At 36.3% G+C, this 11,528-nt stretch overlaps 1 protein-coding gene across 5 annotated transcripts in view; it reads left to right on the forward strand.

Moving 5' to 3' along the window:
- LOC123870097 (solute carrier family 12 member 6) overlaps positions 1-11,528 on the forward strand; it is a 346,267-nt gene that overhangs the window by 329,130 nt on the left and 5,609 nt on the right. For 3 of the 5 annotated variants that reach the window (XM_045913270.1, XM_045913276.1, XM_045913283.1), the window contains exons 4-21: positions 2,780-3,040; positions 3,146-3,331; positions 3,632-3,867; positions 4,084-4,237; positions 4,373-4,559; positions 4,643-4,799; positions 5,452-5,664; positions 5,787-5,966; positions 6,049-6,168; positions 6,252-6,445; positions 6,877-7,045; positions 7,146-7,335; positions 7,491-7,706; positions 7,789-7,896; positions 8,120-8,173; positions 8,967-9,110; positions 10,204-10,379; positions 11,293-11,432. In XM_045913270.1, the coding sequence (XP_045769226.1) occupies positions 2,780-3,040; positions 3,146-3,331; positions 3,632-3,867; positions 4,084-4,237; positions 4,373-4,559; positions 4,643-4,799; positions 5,452-5,664; positions 5,787-5,966; positions 6,049-6,168; positions 6,252-6,445; positions 6,877-7,045; positions 7,146-7,335; positions 7,491-7,706; positions 7,789-7,896; positions 8,120-8,173; positions 8,967-9,110; positions 10,204-10,379; positions 11,293-11,432 (3,085 nt within the window). The remainder of the gene's footprint in view (positions 1-2,779; positions 3,041-3,145; positions 3,332-3,631; positions 3,868-4,083; positions 4,238-4,372; positions 4,560-4,642; positions 4,800-5,451; positions 5,665-5,786; positions 5,967-6,048; positions 6,169-6,251; positions 6,446-6,876; positions 7,046-7,145; positions 7,336-7,490; positions 7,707-7,788; positions 7,897-8,119; positions 8,174-8,966; positions 9,111-10,203; positions 10,380-11,292; positions 11,433-11,528) is intronic. The other 2 variants (XM_045913298.1, XM_045913291.1) reach the window with 2 other exon arrangements.

Consider the following 11,528-nt stretch of genomic DNA (forward strand, 5'->3'; position numbering starts at 1 on the left):
GATTGTCGTGGGATATGAAGACATGGTCGCTAACACTTTAACTAGGTCAAAGAAAGCGTCATCAGAGCCACTCAGCGGGCGATGAAGAGAGCTGTGCTTGGAGTTTACGTGATTAAGTCAGAAATGAGGAGATTTGTAGGAGAGTCAAAATAACTGCCAAAGTCTAGCGTGTTACGAAATTGGGACCCTCCCACTAGGTGTAGAGACAACATTAAACGAGTCGAAGGGAGCTTCGGATTACCTCCAGATACCGGAGACGGTACAAGACTGTGGAATGTGGAAGCTCTACATGAGACCTATGTCTATGATGTTGGACACTAGGGGCTTCCTAATCTTGAGAAAACCACTTTAGTCAAATTCCAAACCAGGCTGAAATGTGTTAAGCAAAAACCAGATCAGATTTAGAGGCCCTGAAAAATTATGAAGTGAAAAATTTTAGAGTTCATTCCTCTAAAATTAAAGAAAAAATTTTGGTCTCCCTACATTTGTGTTCGATTTCTGTTCGATTTCCGAATCTAAAAAATATTTCTAGAAACTATTCTGCCGAAAATCACGTTATGTCAAACATCGTTATAATAATCCCAAATCCTTATCACGGGTCTACAAATTTCTTTGAAATATTGCCCTTCTCTGGAACATAATATTCACTTCAAAGGTCTGTAGTTCAAGCCTGTAGGCTTTTGGGTAATATCAACACTGTTGCGTATATTATGTTTGCATATATGCGAAGTTTACATCGCTTACCACCACTTTCCACGAAAGCCTAATCCTGAGAGTTTGAACAATCGAAATATATTTTATATTATGTTCATTATTCAACTTTAACTCCCTTAACTTTACAAAAATTAAATTTAAATCCAAAAATAGATATATATTCAAACAGTAGACTAAATCTCTGTATCAAAATTAGTTAAAATCGCTTAAAAGGAAGAAAAAATAAAAGAATAGACAGACAGACACATTTTCACATTTATAATATTAACTTAATCAATTACTTTTTAATCGTAGCAATGTTTTATAGAGGCATTCGTATTGGGCTGCTATTTCAGTACACTTGTAATAAATGCGGGGTGAACAAAAGCCTTGATTACATTCGTAATCCCAAAGAGATCCACACTTTAAATAAAGTGGCGCGTAATGGCGACAGGACAAATGGAAACAAATAGGAAAAAGCTCAGTAATAAATGGTCCGTGTTGCGGCTCACTTTATTGCAAGCGAAAATTTACGATGGTTAGAAAACGTCGACGGCTTAAAACGTTTCATGATTTGTAGGTTTGCAACTTCACTAATAACGTGCCTACCCCTTAATATATCTATCACTAGCTGATGCACACGACTTCATCCACGTGGACTTAGGTTTTTTAACATCCTGTGGGAACTTTCGAGATAAACTTTCCTTTCCAAGTCTACTATATCGCGCCGATCCGTGCCAATTTCGAATGTAATATATATATTCAACCAATATACGGAAGGCAATGCTCAACATTTCTTGGACAGAACATAAGATCAACGCCTCGATTTTAAACAGATTGAATATAAAGATGGGACTACCCAACATCTGCTGTCTGCGGTGGGTTGTTGGTTAGTGATTGAAGGCTATCACGCCAACCTGGAGAGTGACATGGGCTACTTTTTACCAAAAAGTTCCAGTATTTTAAAAACTTAAATCCACGCTGGCTAGTTTCAAATATTTCATTATAAAACGCATAAAAACTATAAATCCTTATAGCTTCTTTTATAATTTAATTGAGAAATATACCTATTCACCGCAAAAATAGAAGGTTGAACAAGTTTAATCTATTAAGAGAAAACTTGGCACATGATTCCAATATTATGTGCCTGAAATTTCAATTCGCGAACTAAATCGACAAGATTCGGTGAGAGCTCACCTATAACCTATCCGTAATCCTCGCTGCATTCACGAAGAGCACTTTAAGCTGGATAAATCTCGAAAAGTAGATGTAAAGTGTAATGCAATCTAGATTTAAAATCTATTTCATTTAATGGTAGTCTTGTTAAGAAGGTGTGTTTGTCATTTAGATTTACTTTATAATATTTTAAAGATACCACCATAATATTCGAGGTGACTAGTAAAAAGATAGAGTGCTTCACCAATTTATGCCCTCTTATATACTTATCCATTGTAATATTATAAATGCGAAACAGTGTCTTCTATCTGTCAGTCTGTCTGTCATCCGTTTAACTTACATCCCGGGGACTAACATAGGCTACTTTATTGTCCCGGGAAATCAGAAAGAAAATCTTATGATTTTTTTAAAAAATCCATGTAGATTAAAATTAGAGCATTTAGCTACCGTTGCCTGCCGCGATAGCTCACGTGATCTCAGGTTCTGTCGTTTTGCGAAATAAAAAAATGCGTACTGAAATATTTAGCAAAAGACGACATTTACCGATGAAGGCTGTCTGTACATCTCACGCGGCACAACGAGCGATGCAAATGGTCCGTGAATAAAATACGAGCACTTTAGAGACGGGCTTCGTTGAATCTGCCTATCTTGTTACGGAATCAAAACTAACGCTCATTGTACTACAATATGTCCATGTTCTTTAAATCTCATGTTAAATTGTATGTTTTGACTGGATCTTCCGCCCAGTGGAATTTCTGAAAATCCTTTCTGGGGTCTATATTAGAAAGAAAAGCTACATGCGAAACCTTAGGTTTACAGACCCAGTCAGTTATAGAGTTACGTTTTCCCTCAAGTCCGTGCTACAAAATTCCTTTCAGTATCGTACTCATTCTGAGCATTTTCATTACAGGAGGAAATCGAAGACAGACCCCGAGCAGCTACCTTCCTTAGTTCTCTGGCAGACTATTCAAACACAATCCCCACTGCATCTGCGGCGGATCCCGATGCACCCAAGCCAGCTCCCCCGGCCCGCATGGGCACCCTCATCGGCGTATACCTCCCCTGCATACAAAACATCTTCGGCGTAATCCTCTTCATCCGTCTCACGTGGGTAGTTGGAACTGCTGGCGCTATCCAGGGCTTCTTGATTGTGCTTACTTGCTGTTGTACGGTAAATCTATATTTTTATAATCATTTCGTTAATGCAACCTTGGTGTACTAGATTATTTTCAATATTTCAGACTTTGAGAATCTTTAAGGTCCATCTCTTTTTCAGACAATGTTAACAGCGATATCAATGTCGGCGATTGCAACGAACGGCGTGGTGCCCGCGGGCGGGTCTTATTTCATGATCGGTCGATCATTAGGTCCTGAATGTGGAGGCGCAGTCGGTATGCTCTTCTATACAGGAACTACTCTAGCCGCGGCCATGTACATAGTCGGAGCTGTAGAAATTGTACTGGTAAGCATCACAAACTATATAATATTATATAGACTACATCACCTATAATAATAACCATCGAATAAACAAAATTAATATTGAAAACCAATAACTATAAAAACAAAATACACAGCGTCTCCGACCTCCCAAAATTGCTAAAAATATCCATTTTTATGACAGCATAAAAACCTTCCTTCAGAGATAGCTTATAAAATATTTCTACATAATAATATAACGATCCAAATTTTATGTCATATAACACATTTATTTATAAGTTTGTCGATAATCTTAAGTTTTTCACATTATTTTGTTTCTTTTTAGACGTATATGGCTCCGTGGATGTCCATATTCGGTGATTTCACAAAGGATCCAGAGGCCATGTTTAACAATTTTCGAGTTTATGGAACTTGTTTACTATTAGTTATGGGCATGGTTGTGTTTGTTGGAGTTAAATTCGTTAACAAATTCGCGACGTTAGCACTCGCCTGCGTCATACTTTCTATAACTGCTGTCTACGTTGGTATCTTTGTGAACTGGAATGGAAATGATAAACTTCAGTAAGATTTATTGAATGTATTTTATAGCTTACTATCAGTAGAGTCCACCTAAATCATGATTTTCAAATTATAATTAGAGTTTATCTAAACTGCGTGGCTCAAAGGAATTTAATAAAAATTAAACGATTTAGTTATATTGACATTGAATTCAGAATTCGATTTTCAGTTTGTCAATAAATCCGTTATCATGTTAATTTCAATTGTTATTATTTTCAGGATGTGTGTGCTTGGAAAACGCTTATTAAAAGATATACATATAAACAATTGCACTAAAGATATTGACGGTGAATTGCATCAAGTATTTTGCCCTAACAATACTTGCGACCCCTATTATCTATCACATGAAGTTAGCGTGGTGCAAGGAATCAAGGTATGAAATATTAAGAAGAAATAGTCTTTCCTATAATTAATTTTCGGGTTACGTACGAGTAGGTATATCAGAGGAATTGGAACTTTGATGATGTTAAACGTATGGTTACTGTAAAAATTACTTTTTGTGTTACAGGGTTTAGCAAGCGGAGTGTTTTTTGATAATTTACAAGATTCATTTCTTGAATTTGGTCAATATCTAGCATATGGCAAGGAACCGGACGATATAGAACAAATGGAAAGGCCTACATACAATCAAATTTACGCTGATCTCACTACTACGTTTACTATTCTGATTGGAATATTTTTCCCATCTGTTACAGGTAATTTTAATACTTTAAATGATAATAAAACAAGTAAACTGATTTGTAGGTTAATATTGAACTAAATATTTTATTGTTTACAGGTATTATGGCCGGATCTAACCGTTCTGGAGATTTGGCTGACGCACAAAAGAGTATCCCTATCGGAACCATCTGTGCAATCCTTACTACTTCTACTGTTTACTTGTCTTGTGTGTTACTCTTTGCTGGAACTGTGGATAACTTGTTGCTTCGTGACAAGTAAGAAAGTTATTTAGTTTTTTTTCCATAGGTATCCTTATGTTTGTATCCTTGAACATACCCAGCGTTTTCACTTAAATCTTCTCTACCCGCCTTTCCTTTACCTTTTCCATCTTTAGTGAAACGCTCTCTATGTGTACCTGTATATTTTGAAGTATCGGTCATTCTGTTTACAACATTTAATTTTTCAACCTTTGTTGCTCGGGAAGTGCTGGGTGCTTCAGACTTAAGAAGTTTATCTTTCACTATATCTGGATTCAATTTATTTTCTTTTGCTAAAGTTTCAATAAATTGCATAAATTGCTTAAAATCAATAGTTTTGGTTTTCCAACGTTGAAAAAGAATAGCCGTATCCGTCGTACAAACTTTCTTTCCGTCAATGATACCTGCCTCTTTTAACCACTTATCAATATTCGTTAAGGTTATTTGCTTACTATCTCCCTGCGTATTTCCAAATTTTGCATACTGTTTGAATATGGTTTCTAGTTTATATTCTTTATCTATTTTTTCAGCCATTTGTGTTTTTGTTATTATTACCTATATAATTTTTTCAGAAACCTTGGATAATTTATTTTAACATATTTTTGAGTGTCATTACTAAACCTACTAGATTTTAACGAAACAAAATCATAAAGCACTTAATTTGTTTTAGATTTGGGCAATCTATTGGTGGTAAGCTTGTTGTAGCAAATATGGCATGGCCTAATCAGTGGGTCATTCTCATTGGATCGTTCCTGTCAACACTCGGAGCGGGGTTACAGTCATTAACAGGCGCACCACGTTTACTTCAGGCGATTGCTAAGGATGAGATTATACCGTTTCTTGCACCTTTTGCTGTTTCTTCTAGTCGAGGAGAACCTACCAGGTATTTATTTACGTAGCAATTTTTGTAAAATAGAAGTCAATGAAAACTTCCATCTTTGTTCTAAGCACTATAGTAATATATACTTGTAACTTGTACTCAATAATTATGTTTTTTTTCAACAGAGCCTTACTCTTAACTATGTGTATCTGCCAATGTGGTATTCTCCTTGGCAATGTTGATATCTTGGCCCCACTTCTGTCGATGTTTTTCCTTATGTGCTACGGTTTCGTCAACCTGGCATGTGCTCTACAAACTCTTTTGAAAACTCCCAACTGGCGACCAAGGTTCCGGTATTACCACTGGTAAGATCTTTGTAACAATTAGGTATATCTCAAATTGTTCTAAATTAATCAATTTTACTCATTAATGGTTATGCTATTGCAGGTCTCTGTCACTTGCTGGGCTAGTCTTGTGCATCTCTATAATGTTTATGACGTCGTGGTTTTATGCTCTGATCGCTATGGGCATGGCTGGTCTCATTTATAAATACATCGAATATAGAGGGTATTGTTCAGCACTTTTTATAACCTAATCAAAAGAGTTAATTGAGGATCGTTGTATTTAATAACCCTTCCAATACTTTCCAGTGCTGAGAAAGAGTGGGGTGATGGTCTTCGAGGTTTAGCGCTTTCGGCAGCTCGCTACTCCCTGTTGCGCCTTGAGCAGGGCCCGCCGCATACAAAGAATTGGCGACCACAAGTCCTCGTGCTTGCTAAGCTTAACGATGATCTTAATCTAAAGTACCGCAAGATGTTATCTTTTGCCAGTCAACTTAAAGCTGGTATGACTTTTTATTTTTGAATTTAGAACTTAAGTAACTTGTATTCATTTTTAGGCTTTCGTATCTCCAGAGAACCATAGGATCATATCTCTGGCTGTGAGCCTGTCAATGTCTTATATCACAAGCACAGTTCATGACAGTGTTAGGGAATTTGAAGCAGTGTCGAGGCTTCGACATGTGCTCAAATGCTACATTTGATGCTAATGAGGCTATGAAACGACTATTTTTCTTTGATTTCACATCAACTTTAGCCTAATATTTGACATTTCGTCGATTTAGGATCAAACCGAGAGTTCCTCTATTCACTCTGGCACAAGGAAAAAATCCGAATTTGTGGTGACATCACAAAAAAATTCAAAAGTGTTATTTCTTGTACGGAACCTTTCGTGTGCATGTCCGAATCGCACTTGAGCGGTTTTTTTTGTTTATAGGAAAAGGTCTAACAGTATGCGTGTCGGTATTGGGTGGCGATTTCACACGGCGAGCGGGAGAGGCCAATACGGCCAGACAAAACTTACGTAAATGCATGGATGAAGAAAAAGTCAAAGGATTTGTAGATGTTCTAGTATCTCACAGCATTGCTGATGGTTTAAGTCATTTGTGAGTATTAATTTTTTTATGTAACAATATAAATCATTCCCGTATTGAAAAAAATACCTCGGGATATTAAAAATGTTAAAAAATATATTCTATCCATCAGCGTTCAAACAACTGGTCTAGGAGGGTTAAAACCGAACACAGTGATAGTAGGATGGCCTTATGGATGGCGGCAATCGGAGGATGATCGTACATGGCAAGTGTTCTTACATACCGTGCGCGTGGTAACCGCCGCCAGGATGGCAATGCTTGTTCCTAAGGGAATCAACTTCTTCCCTGATTCTTCTGAAAAGGTAAATTACTCGGAAACACGTCATTAATTGTCTATGAGAATCTTTCCTCTATATTTCGCTTTATTATGTTAATCTACACCGGAGTACCTTTTTATATAAAACTTTAATGCATTTATATAAAAAATTACTCTTATTTATAAAATATCATGTTGTAGATTTCTGGTAACATAGATATATGGTGGATTGTCCATGATGGCGGAATGTTGATGTTGTTACCATTCCTACTGAAACAACACCGCTCTTGGAAGAACTGTAAAATGCGTATTTTTACCGTCGCACAAATAGAAGACAATTCTATCCAAATGAAGAAAGACCTGAAGATGTTCCTCTACCAGCTACGTTTGGAAGCAGAAGTTGAAGTCGTTGAAATGGTAAGTATTTTTTTTTAATCTTACATCAAAATGACGAAGATTTTCTTACATTGATTGCAACAATCTTGATCTTGATTTTTAGACTGATAGCGATATCTCCGCTTATACTTACGAACGTACCTTGATGATGGAGCAACGCAATCAAATGTTACGCGAACTCAGGCTTAACAAGAAGGAATCCCTTGGAATGGTAAGCAAGCCTTAAATATATTATTATTATCTGCTCACTATCATATTTATATTATTATCACGAAATTCATGGTGGATATATATAAAGCTATATTCTTCACACTAGCGGTGTTCTGTGTGCTATGTATTTGTAAAGAGAAGCGTCGCTTTTTCAGTATCGTAATAATTATGTATTATGATATTTTACATTACTAATATGCGTTTGTCTATCGCTGCCAACACAGATGCAAAATTTGGTGGACTATCATGAACAAAATGCTGAGGAGAAGTTGCCTCTGGTAAAATGGATACATTACCCTCGATCAAGTCTACATTTAATATGCATTTTAGAACTTTATTTCTTCCCTACTGTTTAACTAGTTCTCGCATTTTTGATAAGTGTCATCCCCATTCTGCCTTTTGCTTTAAACGTGTTGACCGGTACATTTGAGGATTGCGAAATGTGTACAGCATTTGCCTCAGATTCAATATAGTCGTACCACTAGTTTAGTTAAATGTTGCCTTCTGTGTCAATGTGTATATAATACCATAATACATGTACAATCACTCGTCTATTTCTATAATCTTCTGTACTTTCATGAACATAAACTTTATCATTCATCATAGTGTTAAGTTACATTTTATGGTGTTGGCTTTCGGTGTACTTTTGTCTCACTTATTTTATATACTATCACAGTCCTTGTCGCTACTTTTGCACCTAACACATTTTATTAGAATATTGATGTTATTATGACTATATATAGAATTTTCCTAATCATCACATGTATTTCTTCAATGTTTTTAATAATTATAACGAGCTTTAAACAATTATCCTCATTAAAATCTAATTTAATATTGATTTCTTTGCTTTGCTGTTTAATAATGCTGATTAAACAAAGCAAAAAATAATATTTAAACTTAATAAGCACCTGTATTTTAAGCTTTGTTAAGGTGCTATGCTAAATTAAAAAAATCTTTCAGCAGTTTTTATACTTCTAATATTTTTGGAATAACAGACTCTAACACATTAATCAAATGCTCATACGTTGGTTAAATAATCCGAATATGTCATAAATATTACCAAACACACAGGTACAAGCAATAGTGGATCACCACCATGCGGATGTGAAGACTGCTAGCAAAGTCCGATTCGCAGAACCTGGCTCCGACCCTCTCCCTGAAGATGCACCATCACCGCCTCTAGCAGAAATCGACGAGAAAGACAAAGATGATAAGGTGAATATCAAATCTATCCAAAGTAGTAGCAAAGCTAGTTTAATTAAAAAGAGATTGAAAAGGTTGTCGTTAGGATTAAAACTTTGATGAACTTGATCAATTAGTTGAAAGAATTCAATGAATAAAAGAGGAGCTGGTGAATAGAACCGACCTAGTCCTCTTTTAACACAAATACTACCTATTACATTCTTTGTGAAACGTAGTATCTTGATCCAGATACATCGATCCCTGTTATTATATTTCGTGAAATGGGGCTGGAAATGGATAAAAAATCCTGTAAAATTGAATGTCATGGTCTATTCCGGTTCTGTTTGCCAGCTTCTCAACTTTTTATACCTTTCTTTCAAAGGCTATAATCGTTATTAGTAAATCAATATAAGTAATCAAGATTATTGTTATGTTGTAGTTTATTTAATAGTTGCAAGATAATATACTGTTTATGAACAAAAGCTCTTAATGTTTAACAGATTACTGTCATCTTCATGTGCCTTTATCAATCTCTATATTTTGTTAGTCCACACGAGTTCTCGTTGATTGGTTTGGTATTATTCATTTTTATTTTACATCAAGCTAGAGCACATTTTATTGCCTTTCTTAAATAACCACGTAATATGGATATTAATAAAAACAATATTAATAATATTAATTATTAATTCAAATTTTAATATGACTATAACTAAATTCGCTGTTACAAGCATCAATTTTGCTTGCAACAACTAATTATTTACCCGATTTTTCTAGGATTACAGCAAACTGCACCGCTATTTTGTTCAGTTTAATCATTTTATTTGTTTTTTTTTTTTTAATTTTCACATCGTTATAGTTAACCATAACGAGTCCTAGCGAATTTACACACGGTGGTCATATGTTTGGCAATGATTTCATTCACATTAATTTGTTCACTTTAGTTCTCCATACCACATTAGCTATGAGTGGATTTTTGAATGTCCGTAGTCAGTGACTGTTAAACAATTTAAATAATATATGACATCCCGTGTTTTATTCGCCTTGAATCCGTCATGTGCAACGCTCGGTTCGCGAAACGAAATTTTGCAATGGACCAATGAAACATTGGGGTAACGATGAAAATTAGGACGACTTTCGAAGTAGCTTGTTGCACATAATCGATTCAATGTGGGACTCGCCCGATGAACGCTCGCAGTGTGAGTCGCCCTCCGCGCCCCACGACGCCGACAACCACACGGAGCCCAACGCCAACGGCGACGCGCTCAACCCCAAGCCCAACGCCAACGCGCCCACCATCACCCCGTAAGTGCGCCGTTCCTTTATTCTGTACACATACAACTATACAGTTGGCATGGTCTTCAGCACCTACCCGAGTACTAAAGACCATACCTATTGGCTATTGTATACAATCTGTTTATCAAATCTTTTCGGTTACGGTATTTTAAATTAATATAATGTTAGGGGTGTACTAGCAACAAAACTTGCAGAAGTTAACTCTGGCAAGCTACTTGCACGTCACTCGCACCGTGCACGTCGCTTGCACTATACTATAAACACTCGCAACAAGGCAGTTTTAGCTATTAAAACTTGCAGAAACTCACACTGAATATGACTTTAGTTACTGACAGCGACTTCAGCCAGTTTTATCACTAGTGATCACTAACTTAATATATTTAGAGAGGTTTTAAGAAGCGATGCTGATGTCGAAATTTCGATTCTCGGACATTTGAATTTCAACGTTTCAATTCTATAAGATGTTGAGGTAAAATATGCTTGGTGATTTAATAAATAATATTGAACCGGTTTTATTTATATGTACCTACCCAAATATTTTTGAAGCGAAGCTTCTTATCGATGATAGGATGTGGCCTCACGATTATGAAACGACGGAATGCAGTGACAAAACACACCTCATTGACTAGGCAGCCTGTGGTGTCCTCAAGCCCTAATTCGCACGAGCGTTAAAAAAGCGTTGCGTTAAAACCCGGCGTTGCGCTGAAAATACAACAATGCGCGTTTAAAAATCGTTGACGTGTGAACAGATACTTTGGAATGCATTTGTTCTATTTGAACGCTTTTTTAACGGACGTTAAAAAAGCTCTCGTGCGAATGAGGCCTTAATGAGTGAACGGAACGATTTACGACAAGATTTTTATACAATCTTCTTCCGCTTGTGTATTTTAATAATATTATTCATTATCTTTCACAAATTCAGTGACGAAGGCACAGTGCGACGGATGCATACTGCCGTGAAGTTGAATGAGGTGATAGTGTCACGCTCACACGACGCACAATTAGTCATACTGAACCTGCCGGGCCCGCCGCGCGACACGAAACTCGAAAGGGAATCCAATTGTACGTAACTATACAATCCATTATCCATACTTATATTTTAATATTATAATATCATAAACTTTGAAAATGCAAAATTGTGTCTGTCTGCTAGCTTTT

Source organism: Maniola jurtina, chromosome 2 (genome assembly GCF_905333055.1).
Source record: "Maniola jurtina chromosome 2, ilManJurt1.1, whole genome shotgun sequence".
NCBI lineage: Eukaryota > Metazoa > Arthropoda > Insecta > Lepidoptera > Nymphalidae > Maniola > Maniola jurtina.